Source organism: Mustela nigripes, chromosome 12 (genome assembly GCF_022355385.1).
Source record: "Mustela nigripes isolate SB6536 chromosome 12, MUSNIG.SB6536, whole genome shotgun sequence".
NCBI lineage: Eukaryota > Metazoa > Chordata > Mammalia > Carnivora > Mustelidae > Mustela > Mustela nigripes.
Genome location: NC_081568.1, coordinates 40,572,892 through 40,594,965, shown reverse-complemented (window position 1 = coordinate 40,594,965; position 22,074 = coordinate 40,572,892). Strand labels below are relative to the sequence as shown.

The window sequence follows — 22,074 nt, the reverse complement described above, 5'->3', positions numbered from 1 at the left end:
TGGCCACAAATTTAATGCCCAAACTGACCTCTGAGTGGTAACAGCACAGGAGTGTGGAGTTTCCTGGGGCTATCCTAAGAAACTGCCTGAAATTGGGGGGGGGGGGCTTCAAACAACAGAAATATATTGTCTCATGTCTATTGGGGGCTGGATCCCAACTCAAGGTGTCTGCATGACTCTGCTCCCTTTGAAAGCATCAGGGAGAAGCCTCCCTTGCTTCTTCCTGACTTCCGGTGGTTTGCTGGCAATCCCAGCACTCCTTGGCTTGTGGATGTGTAACTCTACTCCCCTCATTGTTTCTAGGGCTTCTGCTTCTGTGTCTGTGTCCTTAGAGAGATTTCTTTTTATAAGGACACCAGTTATTTTGGATTAGGGGCCCTCCCCACTCCAGTATGACCCCAACTTAAATAATTATATCCTCAACAATCCTATTTTCAAATAAAGTCACATTCTGGGGGTTAAGTCCTCCACATATCATTTTTGGAGGGGACAGAATTCCACCCATGACATTGTCTTCCAGCTTTCCCCTTGAGTTATAGTTCTACAGTGCATATTTTATTATCACAACTAGATTGTGAACTTCCCAGGGAAGAAAATTCAATTTTATATCCAAAGAGTCCAGCTGGCTGCTCTTGGGCTGGATCTGGACTATAGGCATGTTTGTCTGCTCTGAAATATTGACCTACACAGTGCTGTGGGAGATTTTCTGAATTAGTCTGTAAGGATTCATTTTTTAATTCTTATTGTTCTTACTGAAGTATAATTAACATACAGTAAAATATTAGTTTCCAGTGAAAAACATACTGATTCCACAGTTCTATACAATGCTCAAAATGGCGGATGCTTCATGAATGTGCATGTCTTCCTTGCATAGAAGCCATGTTGGTCTCTGTATTGTTCCAATTTTAGTGTATGTGCTGCTGAAGAGAGACTAGTCTATGACTATTAAAAAGTTTGGGAGCTTCACATGCAAATCTTGATGTTAGGTTTCCGTGACAAACCAGAATGTCTGGCTACTTATCAGAGCAACATGGCACCATAGTCTTCAGTGCCTGAAGCCTAGCAGGGGCTTCTTAGTTGGGGCAGTGACCTTCTTGTACCACAGATATATTTAAACCCGACTGATTCTGCTTCTCTGCAGAAGAGTCTCAGTTTACACACTCTTCACTCAGAAATATGTCTAATATCTAAGCCCCTTTTACGACATCCACTGCTGTCACTCTGGTGCAGGCCATCATTATCTCTCAACTGACCTAGCCTCCCAGGCACCTCCAACCTATTTTCCAAGTAGCAGCAAGGGTGACCCTTTAAAGCCATAAGTCTATTTATGATAAAACTTTACTTAGTAACCTCCATTGTCTTCCATCCCACTCACAGGAGAAGCTGAAGTCCTTAGATGGCCTTCAAGGTCTTATGCAATCTGGCCTACGGTTGCTTTCTCCAACCACATCTCTATACCCTGCCCTGCTGCATAGCCTCCAACCACACATGCTTTTCCTTTCACTTTCCACCCATGGTCCAGCCTCAGGGTCTTGGAACCTGCTGCTCTCTCTGCAAGGAAAGCCCTTTGTGCAGGCTAATCCATCTGAGTTACCCATATGTAAGACAGCACTAGTTTTCTTGCATCTCAAGAGAAGCAATGACTTTATCCAGAATGAACTTGCCACAAATGTGTGTCTCAGCCAACTGCCTCAGGGCGTCATCAGGGACAGATGGGCTTCTTTTCATTGGTCTTGGTCACATGCAATTTTGGCCTATGTTGCTGCACCTGTGTAAGAACGGTGTGTAGGCTACTCAAGGAGAAATGATGTGAGTATTGGTCATCATGTGCACATTAAACCATGCTTTCTCTTCATTGTCTGATTCTCATGAACCTCCCAAAATTTTGAGTGACTATTTTCTCAAGAAACTCTTGCTCTTTTATCTTAAGTCTGAGAAAATATCCTAAAACACTGCTTTGTGAGGGAAAAGGCATGAGGCATTATGGGAAGTAGATGTTTTAGGCAGATGTGCGCAGAACAAACATCCTCCACATGATCCCCATGTGATCGGAGAGAACCTGTCCGTCCTTCCCCCAACCCCCCGCCCCAGCCCACCTCTCCTGGGTCTTCCGTTGCGGTCAGCTCTGAGGGTTCACTTCAGATCATCTACTTGTTTTCATCATGGTCACAGAAAAGCTTGTATGTCGGAAGAGTAAAGCTCCTGATCTGTGGAATCAATGAAACGGGGCTCCAGCCCCAAATGTGACATCCTAGATAGTGGGGCTCTGGACAAGTTATATGCCTCTCTTTGTAAGTTTCCTCACTTAGGATAGAGCTGCTAGGGCCTTCATTATGGGGCTGTTGCGGGATTTAAATGCAGTCGTGTATAGTGAGTGCCTGGCCCGTGGCAAGCATTCAGTGCCCGGGAGTCAAGATGAGTCAGCACTGAAACTGAAGACGGACTCTGTCACCTGAGGCTGAGCTGCTGTGTGCGGTGGACACTCGTGACTGCTCCAGGGAGACTGACCCCTGGGCCATCCTTCACACCATCACCCCAGTGCTCCTCCCAGAATATAAACATGGCCAGGCCACCCCCCTCCTTAAAATGTGTGTGACACTGACCTCCAGTCCAGCCTGCACGGAGCCTGCACGCCAGCCCTTAAGATCCTGCATCTTTTGGCTGCCCCTCCTCCCTCCTTGGTTCACTCACCACCGATCTTTGCTCTAGGCATTAAGAAAATAAGTAATTAGTGACCCGTGAGCTTGGTCACTAAATCAGTCATGTCTCTGCTCTCAGTCTTGTGGACATTCAGCCATATTTTCTCTACCTCCTTTGAAAGATGTCACGGGAGGTTTTCTGTACTGTGTCCGCTGTATTCTCTGGCTCAGCTCCTTGGCCACAATGGGAAAGAGGCTGGTCTGGGGTGGCCAGGTTTTTGTGCATACTCAGAGCCTTACCAGACGTGGTCCTCCATCTTCTCATCTGGAAAGGTGCTGGGCTCCATCGGGGCCATTTCCCAGATCCCTTCTGACCAAAGCTTTGAGAGGAAGGGTGGGGCCCCACACACTTACCAGTGAGGAGTTGCTCCCAGTGCTGCTGGGGTTCACAGCCCCACCTTCACCCAGAGAGCCCAGGGAGGTGTGCCCAGAGAGACGCTGGGTGGGGTTGGCTTTCTCATTGGCAGGCGAGTCAGTGTGGGCCCAGTCAGTCCGGGGAGAATGAGAACAGCAGCCTGGATGTCTGGGATGGTCTCTGCCCTCCTCCCTGACCCTGGCCTCCCCCGCAGCAACCTAACTGTGTATCTCAGTCCTAGAATGTGAGGAATGTGCCAGAGCCTGATAGGCCTGAAGCGATCTGCAGAGAGTCAGGGAGGAGCGCTGCTCCTCAGTCAGAGGCCCGAGAGTGTAAGGACTCTGGGTCCTGAGGGCTGGGCTGCCCCTCCCCTCCTCCTTGGGCCTCCTGCAGCAGCCGGATCTCAAAGGCTCCATTGTGCATTGAGCTGGATTTTGGTCCCTAGTGTGCCAGGAAGGAGGCGGGAGGAGGGACACTGTCAGGAGGCTGTCCCCTCCCAGTGCTCTTCTGGCTGGTGTTCCCAGGGGCTTTGGCCTGGGGAGAATGATACACACATGGGTGGCTGCTTCTGCATTCCCGGGGAGCCGAGTCTGTCCTGGAGCCCAGGTGAGTTTCCTGAGGGGGAGGGGTGGGTTGGGTTTGGCCTGTGGCTTCGCTTGTGGTGGTTGGTCCAGTGAAGACTCAGGGATCTGCTGGGTAAGGAAAGTGACTTTTCTAAAGATGCCTCTGCTTTCTGACTCCCTCTCCTCCTTCCCTCATTCAGTATTTGTCATTCTGGCTTTGTAAAAACGGAGTAGACCCTGGGAAACTTCTACTTTTCCTGAAGAGAGACTTTGAGCTCACTCTGTGAGGAGCTGGTGCTGCTCTTGGCTGCCGCTCGCAGGGTGTGACTAACCCTTCCGTCTTTTCTTCCCAGGATTCCCTAGGTCAGGAAGGAACCTCGGGCAGGGAGGGCCTCTGGGGCCCATAGGTGGTCATAAATTTGGCCTCTGTCACTCAAACCTATTTTCATCAGGGTTGCTGTCACTAGAGAGAAACGGGCAATTTCCTACCTCCTACCTATTATAGTGTAATTTTTTTTTTTTTTTTGGTACGTCAACTTGAAGCCATGGAGACCTGTCGCCTTAAGAAATTGTCAAGTCATCTGGGACTTGACATCAGGTGATCCGCCATTCCAGTTTGCCTGGACCCAAAGACTTTCTCAGGGTGTAGTTACTGCTAAAACCAGAAGAGTCCCCACCAACTGAGGTGGTTAGTCACCCTAATGGAAGCTCCTTGCTTCTTTTAGGAGCAGGACCAAGGTGGGGTCCTGCCATCTTGAGTAGGGAATTTATCAGGATGTGTGGCAGCTTTGCGGGAAGGTGGCAGTCAGGGAGGACTTCTTGGAAGATAGGAGAGCATCACGCCAAGGAATCATTGCTAACCCTTGTTAGGATTCCATGTCTTCCTAGAGTACCATGTGGTTCCTTGGTCAGGGAACCCAGGAGAACCCCTAGCCAAGGCAAACGGATTTGCAAATGATGCCCTTGGCACAAAAGGCACAACCTCTACCTATGAAAACGTTTTGCTTCTCCAGATTTCTAAGATTTAGAAACTTTTAAGATCCTTTCGCTAAATCCTGTTGCCATTGTACCTCACAGGAGCAGATGCCTAATGGAGTGTGGGGGAACATGAGGGATCCCTGGTCTGCCAGCCAGGGACTTGAGTTCTAGATCTGTCTCAGTCTACCCACATTTGGGCAGGCATCATCATGGTGAATCACCGGGTCTTTAAGGCCACAGTGTCTGGCTTGATCGTGGTTCTTAGACTTGACTTGAGCAATTTACTTACCCTCTCTGTTTTAGTTCCCCTATCTGTGGATTTGAGATATCATTATGCATTCTTCATAGAGTTGTGGTAGGGATTAAGTCTATGTGTGAAACACTTAAAATGACCTGACACACAGTGAATTAAGCACAAGAAATGTCAAGCGTATTTATACTTCTATGACCCTAGCACATCAAGCTCTCTCTTAAGCCTTTGTTTGCTCATCTATAAGAGGAGGGATTGTAGGCGTGGCCTGCAGAGGTGCCCTCGGGAGCTCTGCTCCTGCTCTCTGAGCCCCAGGTGCAGATCTGCTTCTGTCTGACATCCTGTCCTCAGCCCAAGATTTCATGTACAAGAATTCTGTGGCTCAAAACCAACCAGCCAACCAACCAACACCAAAGAAAGCATCCTCAGAGTTCTTATGACATTATCATCCAGTGACTTCATGGTTTCACCTGGTTTGTGGCATCAATAGATGGTTGGCATCTCGAATCCACTATTTCTCTGAGTCAACTTGCCATTTCCTTTATCGAGGCTTCTCATGCCATGTCCCCAAACTGTTTTCTGCACTTGTCGGGGCCTTTCCCTAGGGAGGATGATAGGGGTGTTGTAGGTCTGAGGACCGTTGATATAAACACCCCCTGTTGCGCTCCCCTATTTATCCTAGAGAAATGGAACAAAGTATGAGATATCCTGGAGTGACTCCATAGTTCTGTGACTTTGGGCAAATCTCTTACATTCTTCAAACCTCAGTTTTCCTGTCTGTAAACTGGATTGAATGGTACTATCTGTCACATGGAGTTTTGGGTGAGGATTACATCAGATAATTCATCTCATGGATTTGGTGAACAGTTTGGCTTCTGATTACCCCTCAGTACTTGTGGGCTGTTTTATTGTTCCCTAGTAAAGACTATTCCTACAACCCTTCTCCCTATTCTGGCTCCACTGTGCTCCTGTTTCCGGCTGCTTCTGCCATTACATTACATTACATTTAAGGGGGAGTCAACAGCAGTCCTGAACCAGCAGTCCTGAGAACCAGCAGTCCTCAGAGGAAGGGGGGAAGGAAAGGAGGAGGTCCTTGGTAACACTGAGCCCTGGACAGATGCCTAGCTGGTTTGCTGCGGTGTCACACGATGATGAATGTTGGCTCTGGCCACTCAAGCCAGACACAGGTGACCTGCATTCCCACACGTGGGCTCTGCCTGTGGCATCTGTTCCCGGTAATGCTTCTCATTGGCTCACATAAATCTCCCCAGTGCACATGGTGAGAGGTGCTGGTTCTGGTCAATTGCCGTCATGTCTGTCTTTCTGGAACCTTGGAGAGTCTGGCTGCTGTTTAATAAAGTATAGTTGCTCATAGAGGATTGCAAAGTAAGTCATGTCAAAGTTCATTGACCTAAAAGCTTCTAGCACTGCCCCATAATCGTCAACACTTTCTTAAAGAAATTTGGCAGACCTACACTCCTAAACAGGGGATGTGAGAGAGAACATTTGCCTATATTGATCGCTGGTGTTTTTAACTTTCAACACTTTTGGTAAATGTGAATCATGAGTATAATAATAGGGAATTGAGGGAAAATGCTGGTAATAGTGAATGATGCCTCATATTTGAACTTTAGAAAGCTTGTGAGGCATTTTGAACTTACTGATAATAGAGAATTTCAGAACAATAAACCCACCATCTAACTCTAACACCTTTCTACATTACACCATATCCACTTCAGAATATTTTTATTTCATTCTCTTACTTAAAAAAAAAAATCAGGGGTGCCTGGGTGGCTCAGTGGGTTAAGCCTCTGCCTTCTGCTCAGATCATGGTCTCAGGGTCCTGGGATCGAGCTCCGTATTGGGCTCTCTGCTCAGTGAGGAGCCTGCTTCTTCCCTTTCTCTCTGCCTTCCTCTCTGTCTACTTGTGCTCTCTCTCTCTCTGTCAAATAAATAAATAAATTTAAAAAAAAAATCTTTGCAGGGGCAAGGAGGGTCTTCTGGTAGTTCTCCCCAGTCTCAGTTCCCTCCCTCCCTTCCTAGTGTTAATCACTTTTATGAATTCAGTGATTTTGTTCTTCTAGTACATGTCCATGTGCCCAGAATCACTGCAAATAATTTTTTTCTGAAGATTTTGATAGTGAAACAAAATGATACAGTTACGCATCTTGCTTCCCCCCCCCCCCACATGGTGATCGGAGAGACATCCATGTAGGGAGATGGAGCCATGGCTGTGATTAGCATCTGTCCTAACAAGGACAGTGTAGGTTTACATATTAAAACCTGCCGATGGTATGACCATCAGGACGAAGAAGGAAAAAAAAAAATGCATGCAGGGAAACCCTTCTTCAAGTTTTCTTCTTAAAGTTGGGGTGGAAGGTGGGGGCTCACATCCAGCAAGTTGCTGAGAGAGTGAGATGTTTCCAGATTAGCGACTTCGGACTTCAGAGATCGGAGGTCCGGTTAACGTTGTGATGGCAGCACGGTCTGACCCCCGGGGATCTGGAGGGCCTCTGACACAAACTTGCTGTGTGACCTTGGTAGAATCACTACTCCTTTGTTTCTTTGCAGTAAAATGAGGAGTAGAATGAAATGATCTCTTAAATCCCTTTTATCTCTTCATTTTCTCTAAGTATTGCCTCTTCCTTATTTTTATCCCTCACCCTCGATATGTCAAGATGCTTTCTCTTTTCTATCTTTAAAATACCACGTCGTTCACGATATCCCCTCCCCTCTCATTTGCCAAAATCGCAGCACACAGTCTCACACATACACTCCTGGATTGCCGTACAGATTTTAGCTGGCCTTCCTCCCTCTCGTCTTTCCTTCTCCCCTGTGCTTCTCGTGCCACCCCAGGTAGAATTTCCACTGTTATTATGGTATTCCCATGCTCAAGAATGCTTCATGCCTCCCTATTGCTGGCTGTATCTGTTCTAAATTCCTCTGCTTGCTTTGAAATGCCGTCCCTATCCTGACTTTGCCTTATTTACCAATTTTAGCCCTATGATCCCTGACCTCTCTGGTATGTACAGACTGGCTTCTGCTGTCTCTGTGTATGCAAAGTTCATTCCCCCTTATCTTGCTGATCTCTGTGCCAGTAATTTTGCTCCCTTCCCCATATAAATCTACCAAGAAAATGAAAAGGAAGCTACAGACTCAGGTATAATACATGAAAACCACACATCTGATACTTGTATCCAGAACACTAAAAACAAACAAACAAACAAACAAACAAACAAAAACCACCCTGGGATACCTGGGTGTTTTAGTCAGTTAAGCAGCTGCCTTCGGCTCGGCTCATGATCCCAGGGTCCTTGGATTGAGTCCCACATAGGGCTCCTCGCTCAGTGGGGAGTCTCCTTCTCCCTCTGCCTGCTCGGCCTTCTGCTCTCTCTCTCTCCCTCTCTCTGGCAAATAAATAAGATCTAAAAAACCCACCCTTATAACTCAATAATGAGAAGGTAAATAACCTAATGCAATGGAGCAAAATGTTTGTAAAGACACTTTCATTCAGAAAAATGTATGTATGGTAAATAAGCACATGAAAGAAAGGCTCAATATCATTAGTTATTAAGGAAATGTCAACTGAAACAGTGAGATAAAGCTACACACCCACAGAATGGCTGAAATTAAAAGGCCTGATACTTTCAGAGGTTGGTGGGGGATACGGAGTAACCAGAAACCAGAACTCTCTTACATTGCTGATGGGAATGCAAAACAGTATGTCTGTTTTGGAAAGGAGTTTGGCAGTTTTTAACTAAATGTCAATTTTTAAAACAATTTGTACCTTTTTCTCACCCATAATAATAATAAGAACAAAAATGAAACTAGCCTATACCAAAAGTAATTTGTTGATTCATAAATGAAAAGTCCAGGGGTTGTTGGCTTTAGGTATGGTCAGATCAAGATAGCCAAATTATATTATTAGAAAGTTAGCTTTCCTAAACTCCTAAAGTTTAACTGGGTTTGGCCTCAACCTCAGGCGCACCTTCCCTGGGGAGTAGGCCCCACAGAGCTGGCATAGCCACAGCTCCAGGTGCAATGGAAAGAAATCTCTTCCTGCAGAGTGATCCTGATGTGGGTCTGAGGACTAGTTCTCATCGGCTCCACTTTGGTTATGTGGCCATGGGATAACATAATGTGATCGGCTTATGCTTGAGTCCGGTGCCCACTTTTGGAGATGAGAATGGAGTCAGCCCCGCTTGAACTCCATGGACTGGGTTTACGGGGCTCATCTGGCTAATGAGGAAGCTCAAGGTTGAGTCTGGGACTGTGTCATGGCCATCTTAGCTCTTAGTCACTTCTCCACCTGCCTCCAGTGTTAGAAAACAAATGTGCGTTTATTACAGAATATTTGGAAAGTAGACAAAAGTAGACAGATAATGAAAAATGACCCAGCACTAGCCTCTATGGACCTTTTGGTCTCTTTCCTTTCAGTCATTAAAAAAATCATACATCTTTTTAAACATACTGTATTCTATATGATAGCTTTTTGCCTTGATTTGTCTCTAGTCCCTTTTTAAGACCCAGCTAAGTCTTCATATTCTTTCATGTTGAAATACAGTCCATGTGCCAAAAAGCTCCATAAACTGTGAATCCCTGTGCAGCCATTAGCTGTTCTTCCTATTATGTGGCTCACCCAAATTTTCCAGATTCCTTCTTGTCTCTCAAATGGCCGCCCTCTGGCTCATGGGTCCCCAGGCAGCTGGCACACAGGCTCTCTCTACTCTAGAGATTCTCACACTTTAAAGGACAAGAGAAATCCTCAAAATGCTCATTGAAAATGCGCATCTCCAGATCTACCCCTAGAAATTCGGAGGTGAAGTAGGTAGAGAAGAGCTCAAGGAATATTTCTAAAAGTTTCTTCTATTAAAATTTACCGTTTATACAGAACTATCCTCAAAAATCACATGTGTACCGCTCAGTGAATTTTCACAAGGTGAATATATCCATCTCTGCTGCTTCCTGGGGTTGCCGTTCATTTATTGTACTTAATGGTATAGACTGGCACTTACTTACCCATTCTCGTGTAGAGGGACATTTGGGCTGTTGCCAGGTTCTGCGTATTATCCATATTGCTGCTGTGAATATTTTAGTAGATGTGTTTTGGTGAACACATATACGTATTCTTTTGAGTATATGCCTGGGAATGGAATTTCTGGATCTTACCGCTTGCATATATCCAACTTGAACTGATAAGTCAGTTTCTCCCAAGCAAAAAATCTTCAAGCCTTACTCTCACACTTGCTGTATATGGGATGGGAGTTTTATCTGTCTTTTTTATTTTAGCCGGTCTGTGTGGAGGTGTTCCATCATAGTTTTAATTTTCATGTCCCTCATGAGTTTGAGAAAATTTTCATAAATTTATTGGCCATTTGGATATTGCCTTTGGTAAGTTTATTTGTGCCTTTAGTCCATTTTTTTCAAAGGTCTTATTTATTTATTTGACAGAGAGAGAGATCACAAGTAGGCAGAGAGGCAGGTGGAGGTGGCGGAAGCAGGCTCCCCGCTGAGCAGAGAGCCTGATGTGTGGCTTCATGTGGGGCTCGATGCAGGTCTTGATCCCAGGACAATGAGATCATGACCTGAGCCGAAGGCAGAGGCTTAACCCACTGAACCACCCAGGCGCCCCACCTTTAGTCCATTTTTCTAGTGGGTTGCCCATCTGTTTCTGAAAGCTGCTTAGAATTCTTCATATATTCTGGATTTGAGTTCTTTACATTCTATACATTCTATTATACTTTCTTCGACTCCCCTCACTTACCTTTCACCCTATTATTTGCATCTTTTTATTAACAGAAGTTCTTCATTTTATTTATTATTTGTATGTTTTGCTTGTATTTGTATGTATTTTTTTTTATTATGTGTATTTGTATGTATTATTTATTTATTATTTGTATGTGTGTGTGTGGAGGGGGTGGGTAAAGCTTTCCCATCCAGTTTAGGAAAGAGCTGGTTACTTCAAGTCATGCAGATATTCTTCTTTCTTTTTCTTTTTTCTTTTTAAGATTGTATTTATTTATTTGTTAGCTAGAGAGCGTGCGCATGAGCAGGAGGAAGGGCAGAGGGAGAGGAAGAAGCAGGCTCCCTGCTGAGCAGGGAACCCGATGTGGGGCTCCATCCCAGGACCTTGAGATCATGATCACTTTAGCCCAAAGCAGATGCTTCACTGACGGAGCCATCCAGGCATCCCTCTTCTCTATTCTTCTACCAGTTGGCTTGGACAGACAACTCTTTAAAAACCAGCACCTAGGTAATTCTGATGCAGTCTATAAATTATGGCTTGTGAAACCTTCCATTTTCTGCTCTAAACCTCACACATCTTTTCAGAGCTTTCTGCCCTGCCCTCTCCCTCAAAGCAGGGTGCCATGAACGTCCTTCTTCAAGGTGGGCATACAGGGTGGGCATTCACCATCCTTAAGCCATTGTTTCTTTCCATGCAGTCTTGCGATAGGGACTCTTTCTCAAAGCTCAAGGGGGCCAGATGGGAATGGGTAAATTTGACGGTGTGCAGATTGTGGTGGTCAGAGAAGAATGAATGACTGCAGAGGGACAGCAAATGCTTGGCTCCAGCCGACTGGGGCCACATGAGACCGAGGGTCCCAAACTACAGATCTTCCTGCTTTCAAAGCCAAGCCAAGCATCTGGGTTATGTAAAATATCCCAATTTCTGATTGATGTTGAGCAATTCAAATTCAAGCTTTGAAAATTCACTGGGTGGGGAAAAGAAAGAAAGAATAACAAAAAAGAACAAAAGAAAAGAAAAGAAAAGAAAAGAAAAGAAAAGAAAAATGTTGTTTGTGATGGCCTCTGGCCCCTTGTCTATCTAACTTTTCAAATTGTCATAGAGTAGAGAAGCAGGCAGCCACTCCAAGTGCGATCCTGGGACCAGCAGTAGACAACCCCATCACCCCCCCGACTCCAGGAGCACATTAGACATGCAGAACCTTAGGCTTTCAACCTATTGAGGCAGAATCTAAATTTTACCAATACTCTCAGGCCTTTCACACACACATGAAAGTTCGAGAAGCACCAGTCTAGATGTATCATTCCAAACACTGGCTCAAATTAGAATCGTTTGGGGAACTTAGAAGAATTTCTATGGCTGGGCTGCACTATGGACCACGTCAATCAGCCTTCCTGGAGATGTGGCTCAGGCGCTGCTATTTTTAAAAAGCAATCTGAGTGATTCAAACAGGCAGTCAGAGTTGAGAACCACTAACTCAGATCCATCTGTCATTTGCGAGTGGGAAAAACCCCTCAGAAAACGGATAGATGAAATGTCTTGCCCAAGGTCATTAACTAACGTATGGAAGAATCTGATTTGTGCTCAACCTCTTATCTCATGATTCCCAAGCCAGTGCCTTTTTGCTACAGTTACCTTTGGTTCCTGGGGGGCAGAAGTACAAAATGATCTAGTTCAATGATAGCTCATTACTCTCAGCTTTCCCGCTAAGCTGCTTTCAACACTGAACCCCTAATAAGACGAGAAGCTGTGAGCTGACAGGTCCTTCCTTCTGCCTGTTCAAGCCCAAGTCCATTTCATTCTCCCTATACATCACCCCAAAAGTGCTAACCGCTCTGACTGTGAAGAAATGGAAGGTCCTCCACTTGGGTGTCAAAACGGGTGACACTTGGTGTCAAAAATCTCGCTGCATAGGCCTGGAGCAGGGAGCAGAGGCCCAGACTCCTGGCAGCCGTGTGAGGATCTGGTGTCAGCATTCATCAGCAGTGAGTGGATGGAGTGGGATGGCTGGTCCCTTATCCGTCTTGGGCTGCATCAGTAGAAGAACAGGTCCACAGTGCAACATGGGTAGGTCTGCTGGACTCCGATCCAGCACAATTTTACGATCAAAGAAACTGAGAGAAGTGAGGGGCTTGCAAACAGTGGTAGAGCCAAGATTCCTAATCCCTCTTTCGAGGTCCAGGCAGTGCTTATAGTATTCTGACCACTCCCCCAACCCTGGTATAGTCCTTGAACAGTCTCATGGTCAAAGGAAAAGAGTAAATAAAAGTAATGTGTTACAGACTTGAGTTCTCTTGTATCTTGGGGATACCACGAGGGAGGCCCACATTTCATAGTGGTGCTTATGAAATTTCCCTTTATTCGTTTATATCCACTGCCTCATGCTTTACAGCTATACTCACTTCTCTTTTCAACTCTCTGCTGTCAAAAGTGCCTCCTTCCTAAGCCTCTTCTTCCTTCCCCTTTCTGCTCCAATTCGACAGCAGCAAAGACAGGAACATTTTGGAGATCTGAGGAGAGGCCCCATACAGGACTCCAGTGGGCAAACACTCTGGGGGCCATCAATACATTTCAAGTCCATTACAAGCATGTCCCGCCATCTCCTGCATGATGCCACCTTCCCTGGCTCTGCTCCAGCACTTCCATTATCCACCCATTACCTTAAACCTTGTTGCAGTCAAATCTTTAATGACCTTGTAGCTCCAGCATATATTGAGCATTTCAGTGTCCTCAGTCCTCAGCCGTGATACTCAGTCTGACCTGTGGGTAGGGATCTGTTTTATTTATTTACCTTAAATAAAACAGGGATACTCAGGCTACTGAAGAATTGAGATGAGGGGCATGACTGTTGAGTACTGAGTAATTATTAGGAAAGGGTGTTAGCAAGGAGAATTCTTCCAGGCCACCTGCCCTGGAGAAAAGATGGTCACTTGACAATGATTTGCAGTCCATGCTTATAACTTGCTTACACTCACACGAATGCTTTTTCATTTGCTTTCCTCCAGGTAAAGAAACTCCTTCCAAAGATCCAACCGTATCAAGTGAGTTTATAGCCTCATCTGAAGACAAGGAAAGATGTTGCCTGCCACAGAATATGAATCCAGGTATCTAAGCTCCTGAAGAGAAGTCCCATTTTTAAAAAAAATTTTTTAATTTTTTTTTTTTTTTAGTATTTTCCATGTAGAATACCACAGTACCCTCCTTATCTCTCATTTGCAGGCTCCCTTCCTTTTATCCTTTCTAGGCACCATCACCAAATGCATCTTTGTAGGCACAACCTTGACCATGGTATCCACTTGCTTTCAAACTTTCCAATGCTCTCCATTGTCTGCAAGATGAAAGCTTTTCGGGTGAACACTCAAAGACCTTCACAATCTGGGCCATATTAGGAGCTCCAGACAGATTTGCTCTACAAAAAAAGAAAATCAGCAATTAAATTTTAAGGTGCCAGAGGACAGTGTTAATTTTGGGGGATACTTCTATATTTATTTTACATGGTATCCTAAGGAGTTATTTATACATGGCTGGTTTTTCAGAACATGTTTGGTAAATAAATACACAAAGGGTTGAGTAAATATTTGCAGGTCATGTTTGTAGTCTATATACAGTACCTTATACATAGCAGGTTCTCGATAATCGCTTGTTGAATAAATGCGTAAGTGAATAAAGGGTTGAATATACGGGGTGAGAGGCGACCAGCAGAAGAGCCCCTGTATGAATCTTTCAGAAGCAGTACAAGATTTTGAAATTAACGTGAAGGAAATCTTATTCTCAAGACATGTCTTTCACAAGGTTCCGGGTTAGAGACCTCAGCAGAACTGGCGGGAAGTTGGCAGCAGAAGGCTCTATACCCGGGTTGAACTTTGTGCCAGAAGCTCTGGGGATCAACCTGTGGAAAACCCAGCATCTGTCCTACAGTAACAGGGGCCATTTTGGGGGGCAAGTCGTGTGCCAAGTAGGTGCTAAATGACCGCCTCTCATTCTCACGTGCACACGTCTAAGAGGTGCCCCCAAATACCCCATGTCTAAGGTGCCAGAGTCTTAGAGAGAAAGGCAACCTTCCCATTGCCACAAACAGGGCAGGTCTGTGATGAGACACGGGTTCAAGCCCCCGTCCTTGTTCATAGCCACCATGTTTCATTACCCCTCCAAACACGTACTTCTCTTGGGCAGACAAACAATTGATTTGTGAAAAAGATTTACATTAAGAACCGTTCAAAGGACAGAAACCAGGTAAATAGATGGTGTGTCCATGTCCTACCAGGTTCCTTCCTTCCCCAGTTGCAAATTCAGTCAAACTGCTGGGCTGGCCATGAGAAAAACCTTGCCCTTTCTTGTTCTTGTATCAATCTGCTTCTTTGCCTGTTAGCTTGGGCTGTCCTTGACAAAAGGTGACGTGCCACCTTTTGTTTCCAGAAAGCAGTACAGTCAGCATTTTGCCTTATCAGTGCATGAAGCCCAATGAACAAATGAGAGGCTGAACTTGTCTGTCTTTTAGCATTTTCCACTGTGATGCTGTTTCCCGGAAAGTCACTGAGTGAGACGGGGACATTCTACCCCAGCCTCCAACCTCTCCTTCATGCGGAAGAGTCACGGACAAAATCAATCAGATACATTAGCATGATTAAACCACCGGTATTCAGAAGGACTTAAAAAAATGGCAAAGTGTATTTCATACTAACGCTGGAGTGAGCTTGATTTATTTCCCTGTCTGGTCATGCTGAGGGGACCACTGGATTCCATAGTGGGCCCAGACGGCAGGCTCTGAGTGGCAACTCTTACATGTCGAGATCTCAAAGGCAGTTTGCTTATTTAAATTCAGGTCTTTTGAGTGACATATCCGTGGATTCATATTCAGGGCAAGGAGATCCACTCTGAAGGCTGTCATTCACTGGGGACTATTGTGAGAGATTCTAGAAGGGAGTTTGGATCAGGCTTCAGAAGGACAGGAAAGATGGATTTGGTGAAAAGAAGTCACAGTCAGAGTCAGGGTTGATTACAGGTATGACAAGATGAGGGCAGAGGGACAGTAATCCCTGCAGAGCTGGGGTGGGGGAGTTTGTGAGAGTCAACAGCTAACTCTTAATGTGTTAATTGAATATTTATTATGTAGGAGGCACTGAACAAAAAGCTTTATACGCATAATCTCCTTTGTAAGCCTCTTAAAAGCCCTGTGAAATAGATACTTGGCAAGTCATTTTGCTAATGGGAAAAGTCAAGTGTAGAGAGATAATTAACTGTTTAGCACGGGCACAGTGAGCGAGGGCAGAGCCAAGCCTTGAGCCCAGGTCTGTGTGACTCCACCTCCCTGGCTTCGCCTCCTCTGTAGAGGTCGGTGTGCTGATCCGTGAGGCTACCAGAGAGAGGGCTGGGTGGGACGGCTGAAGATGGACGGCTTGGCTGAGGTTAGAACACAGGCCAGGGAGAAGCAGAGTGGAAGACTTCTGCCCGCAGTTTGCACCCATGCCAGGCCAGTTGCGGATGTCCTATTGGAGTTGGATGGCAGCCACAGCATTTTTAGGACTTCTAGGTTAAAAATGGGCTTTTTAAACATAGGAGTCCAGGCTGCTTTGTGTTACCCAGGGCAGCATGAAAAGGACTGTCTTTAATCTCAGGGATCGGCAAAGTCCCTGGCAAGTTAAGGCTTGAAGAGAGACCTCCATTATCCAGTCCAATGACTTTTTGGTTCATTGTGTTTGATTATTAACAAGATTGCTACTTATTGTCCAAGAAGATGTGGCAAAGTGCAGTTATAAGATGAACCTCCTCAGGGTGGCCTTTTCCAACAGCACCGTCCGAGGTGCACCCCTGCCCCTTGCAACCACTGCATCATGCTGTTTACCTGATTACATTGCTTTCCTAGCACTTTTTTCTATCTGAATGTATTGTGTTCATAGAATCAGTTACTTGCAAAGAATACGAGCTCCATGAGAACAGGGACCATGTCAATTTTGTTTCCTGCTGTATCCCAGAACCTGAGACAGCTTTTGCTCATAGTATTGGTTGAATAAATGTGCATTTCAAAGAAATTAAACATAGACTTTAGTACATTAAGCAACTATCCTGGAAAACATTAATGGACTCATCATTAGAAACAGTTTAGAGAAAATTTATGGTGTATACATAATGCACAAAGTATAGACCATCTATTACATATCATAGATTTGACATATAAATGATTTCCACATATATAAATAAATTAGTATTTATAGTATTTATTAGTATTAGTATTTATAAATAAATTAGTATTTGTTCAAAACTTTCACAAATCATCCACAGGAAGGTGTATATGTCTAGCTCTTTTTGTTGGCACTGTCACCTTGGTGCCAGGCAGCCTAGAAATATACCTTGTTCAAAGCAGAAATAACAACAGCAACTCCTGGGATTCCAGAACATTCTCAGGCTTCAGCCTCTTCTTTCTTTCTTTTTTTGCCCTTGGAGGTCATTTTAAAGGAGGTGCTCAGGAGATCGTGAAGATTACTTATAATCTCTAAATAATGAGGGCACCAATTTAAGATTTAGGTGTGGGAAACATTGGATGTCTAATTCTTTTTTCCCTTTTGTTGCATTTCCAGCCTGCCCTGATTGGCATTCCTGTCTTTTCTCTTTAAGATCTGACGCTCTCCTTCAGTGTGAAGAGCCGCTCCCAGCGGTGTGTAAATGGCCTCCTGCAGGAAGCGGCCAGGAGGCGGCTCTGGGCGCTGGAGAATGAGGACCAGGAGGTGCGTGCCCTGTTTCAGGTGAGCTGGGGTGGCCCCATGAGGCGCTGACCCTGCCTTGTGTCCGTCTGCGGCAAGGCTCTCCAGCACCTAGGACAGCGCCGGGAACAGAGTAGGCTCTCAAGAAAACAGCTAAAGGAAGGAAAGAATGAATGAAATCTACACATTTGCTGCTCGGCAAGAATAGGCACTACTCAGAAGGGGGCAATCTCTGGGGTTGCAGAGTCAGAGAAAAAACGGTTTAAAATCTGCCACTCATGGCTCTTTGACCTTCTATAAGTGACTCACATGTCTAGGACGAGAATTGTTAGGATATTTACCTCATGAAGTATAACTCTTAAAAAATGTGATAAATTTGAATTTTGTTGTTTTTTTCATTGTGATAAAACAGACGTAATGTAAATTTTCAGTGTTAATTATTTTCTGTGTACATTTCAATGGCATCAATGTACTCACATTGCTAAGTACCCGTCACCACTATTCATTCCAGAACTTTTTCATCGTCCCAAACTGAAACTCTCTATCTACTAAATAGTAACCCCTTCCATCCCCTTTCCTCACCACGGGTAACCACTAAGTATACTTTTTTCCCCCTGAGGTACCAAAATTGCCAATCAAAAATTAATAACTATGTATTTTAGAATGAGAGGAGAAAAAGGCAATAAAGTAAATAAACCAGTCCTTCCTCTTTCATAGTGGGTAGCTAGTACCTTCAGTTGTTTAACCAAGGAAGAAGGATATGACCAAATTATTTACAGTTTAGGAGGAACTTTTTTTTTTTTTTAATTTAAGAACTTATTCATTTATTTGACAGGGAGAGCACAAGCAGGAAGAGCAGCAGAAAGAGGGAGAGAGAGAATCAGACTTTCTGCTGAGTAAGGAGCCCAACACGGGGCTGGATCCCAGGACCCTGGGATCAAGACCTAAGCTGAAAGCAGACACTTAACTGACTGAGCCACCCAGGTGTCCCCTAGGAGGGACTTACAAAGAAAACCAAACTCAGAAATGGTTAAAAGTTGTTGCAACTAGAGATGGGAGAAAAAGAACATTACTTCATGTAATAAACTAGTATGTTCTAGTTATTTTTATAGTCTCTGAATTAATTTGATACAAATTAAAAAGGGAAACATGTTCTATTAATCTGTCATGTTAAAAAAAAAAAAAAAGACTGGTTTGTTGGGAGGAGCCAGTGAGTCAGTATCTGGAGAGAGCTTGGCACTTTGCTTGGGTGGTGGCATGTTCTCCCTAAACAGCAGAGAAATTATAAATAGTAGGTTTTTTTTTTTTAATTTCCAGAATTCAGAAAGTTGGAGGCATGAGCTGCTAACTGGCACCATAGTTCTTTTAAAAATTTGAGTCACTTTTGGTGTGGGCCAGGGCTGGGTTTGATTGAGTCAGGTGATCTGTTGGGCTGAAGGTTGATCTGGGCCAGCTTGTGCAAAGGAGCAGAGACCTGGAGCCAGCTGGATCTAGGCTCCTGTCAGGGGTCACCTAAGTACAGGTGACCTGGGGCAACTGCTTAACCTGTCCGTGCCAGGGCTTCCTTGGCTATAACACACGGATAATGCCATTTTCTATTAAATCTGAGATGCTGCTTGATTATAAAATGCAGCAATATTTTCTATAACTTGAAGAAGGGGAAATAAATACTGTCAATTAAGTATGATGTCACACTTCTTTATCTTTAATTTCAGAAATGATTAAGTGTGGTAAAAGTGCATCTTGAATGGATTAAGTAGTGTAATTGTACTCTTTGCTGCAGTAGGGTTATTGTGAGTTAAATGAGGCATTGTTGGTAGAGGAGTGAAGTGCATAACAATGGATGAATCTCCGGGAAATGAGTATTTATCCAGAATCCCTTCCCTTATCAACAGGATCTGGGGACTCCTGGGGCCTGGTATGGGTTCTCTTCCTTCCTCTCTTTCCATCTTCTTCTTCTTTTCAAAGGGTTCCCCCACAACAGTGTTCCAGGGGTTGATCTTTGATGGCAGGACCTGGAGGAAGGATGTTCTGACCATCACTCATGATAGTCAACTCTAGAAGCTTGGATAAGCAACAGAGAAAGATTTTAGGGGAAAACCAAGTCTGTACAGTAGGTCAGGTCTATTTTCTCAGGTACTTAAAAAAAAAAAAAGGGAGGGGGAGCATGCAAATTGACACAGTACAGCCTTTCTAGAGGGCATTTTAGGATGGAAAACATGAATATCCACATTCCCAACTGCACATCTCAGAATTACTTGTGTCAAAACCTCAAAGATGTGTACAAACATTTAGCTATAGGATGTTTCTCACCGTACTGTTCAGGATGGTAAAAAAAATGAAAACATCTCAATTGTCTCACCCTAAGGAAATGCTAATAACTTTGTTAATGTAATAATGGCATGAGTAACTGTTACAAATACTGTAAATTGATTAATGATGTGGGAGATGGTTCATTTCCAAAGATTACAAAACAATTTATAGAACGTGATTCTATTTATATAAATAGAATCATGCATAGGAAAAAGGATTCAAAGTTAATACACTGAAGTGTTAACCAAGATGAGCTCCCGGAGGAGGGACTGTGGATGATTTTTGTTTTTTTGTGTAATTCTCTTTTTCCGTTTGTCAACTTTATAAAAATAATCATTAGACATAGATTCACGGTCAAACTTGCTTCCAATGTGCCTTCTCTTATTTCTTCTTCACCTTCCCCCATCCTCCTTTTTTTTTTTTTTTTTTTTTTTAAACATGAAAGGTAGAATTCTTTGCACATAGTTCTGAATCCTGGTTCCTTCTGTTGCTGCTATTGTTCTGTGTAGCTGGGTATTTTTGGAGGCTGCTTCAGAGCACAAAGAATTTCCTCACTCTCTTTTACGGCTGCATAGTATCATAATATTCTATTGCATGGGTGAATCAGAATTCATTTTATCCAGTCTCCTATTGATGGACTTTAAGGTTATTTCCATTTTTTTCTTTTTCTATTTTGTGTGTGTGTGTGTGGTATAAGAAAACTTCAGCGCTACAATCAAGAAATTTATATGAAGCATTTTGCACTTGTCTGAGTTTGTTAACAGGAGACGGTCATCCCAGGCTGATTCACTCTTCTCTTTACCCAGGACCTCTCAGCCAGGCTGGTGGGCATCCAGTCCCAGAGGGCTCAATTCCTCATCACCTTCAAGACCATGGAGGAAATCTGGAAGTTTTCCACCTACTTGAACTTAGGTATGACACGGAGTAGGCAGGTGGAAGAGAACCTACATCTTGGTTCCACCCATCAGGAGGGATTGACATTAGGGATTGACATTAGGTCTGGATCTGATAATTAAAAGAGGTAAAGCCCTGACACAGATGGTTAAATTCTGAAATATCACAAACTGCCTGGAACTAAATCTAAAGCAAATATTAACTATTACTCTCAAATGCTAGCAAATCTAGATTCTGTTAGATTTGCTAGCATTTGAGAGTAATACTAGCTACTCTCAAATTACTCTCAAATTACTTTGTTTTCAGGGACAGACTACTTTCTTCAACAGTCAATCCATTGGTAAACTGTTCTTGGTGATCACTAAATTTGATGGATGAACTGAAAGGCAGATTGATGGTTAAAAAAAAAAAAAAAAAGGAACCAGTCTTGAGTCAGATCAAAGTAGCTGCTCAAAATAGTAAAGTTGTGGATACTTTAGCCTATGTTTTTGGACAAGAGTTAAAGAAAGGGATGGGCGAGTTATCTGCTAAAGGGGACTCAGATTGCAGGATTTTCTAGAAAATGACGACATGGGGTGGAGGGTCAAGATGGCTCTTGGCTATAAGGTAGAACTTCTCTCATAGTCATATTGATTTCCTGCCCACCACACTGTGTGTCTCCTTCCGTGATCATTTAGAGACCTGTCTTTAATTCAAAGTGTGCTCCATGGACCAGCACTTTTGGCATTGCATGGAGTTTGTTAGAAAAGTAGAATCCCAGGCCCCACCTCAGACCTACTGAACCAGCATCTGTATTTTAATAAGATCCCCAGGAGATTTGTGTGCACAATGATAGAAAACACACAAGGCCTAATCACAACAGTCAGAATGGAAAGAAACAGGTTTTTGCATCTTAAGAAAGAGGATGTCTCAAAGGAAGCAAAATGTTAACACAAATAACTCGCATTCGTAAGAATGCTTAAAATACTATCCGTAATTGCAATTTGCTTAGTATCTAGTTTGGTTTTAACAAGGGAGCACACGCTGGGCATTAATGATGGAAAGAATCACAGAAGGGATGATAAAGCCAATCCTGACTCCTTTGTGGGTCATGGACAACCCTCTAGCCACTGCATCGTTAGGGGTTCAGGAATTTTTTTTTTTAATCAACATATAATGTATTATTTGTTTCAGGGATACAGATCTGTGACTCATCAGTCTTAAACAATTCACAGCACTTACCAAAGCACATACCCTCCCCAATGTCCATCATCCAAGCACCCCATCTCTCCCACCTTCTTCCCCTCCAGCAATCCTCGATTTGTTTCCTGAGATTAAGAATCTCTTATGGTTTGTCTCCCTTTCTGGTTTCATCTTGTTTCATTTTTCCCTCCCTTTCCCTATGATCCTCTGTCTTGTTTCTCAAATTCCTCATATCAGTGAGATCATATGATAATTGCCTTTCTCTGACTCCCTTATTTAACTTAGAATAATACAGTCTAGTTCTATCCACATGGTTGCAAATGGCAAAATTTCATTTCTTTTGATGGCTGCATGGTATTCCATTGTATATATATACACACCATATCTTCTTTATCC

At 43.9% G+C, this 22,074-nt stretch overlaps 1 protein-coding gene and 1 non-coding gene across 3 annotated transcripts in view; one reads left to right on the top strand and one right to left on the bottom strand.

Moving 5' to 3' along the window:
• Nucleotides 1–829: 829 nt before the first annotated feature.
• Nucleotides 830–932, bottom strand: LOC132028995 (U6 spliceosomal RNA). The gene has a single exon (XR_009407639.1). It is a non-coding gene; the product is annotated as a U6 spliceosomal RNA (small nuclear RNA).
• A 2,315-nt stretch (nucleotides 933–3,247) lies between these two features.
• SH3TC2 (SH3 domain and tetratricopeptide repeats 2) overlaps nucleotides 3,248–22,074 on the top strand; it is a 52,807-nt gene continuing 33,980 nt past the window's right edge. The window contains exons 1-4 of one of the 2 annotated variants that reach the window (XM_059416519.1): nucleotides 3,248–3,660; nucleotides 13,597–13,695; nucleotides 17,204–17,313; nucleotides 20,409–20,514. In XM_059416519.1, the coding sequence (XP_059272502.1) occupies nucleotides 3,306–3,660; nucleotides 13,597–13,695; nucleotides 17,204–17,313; nucleotides 20,409–20,514 (670 nt within the window). In that variant the 5' untranslated portion in view covers nucleotides 3,248–3,305. Of the gene's footprint in view, nucleotides 3,661–13,596; nucleotides 13,696–17,203; nucleotides 17,332–20,408; nucleotides 20,515–22,074 lie in introns of both variants that reach the window. The other variant, XM_059416518.1, reaches the window with a different exon arrangement.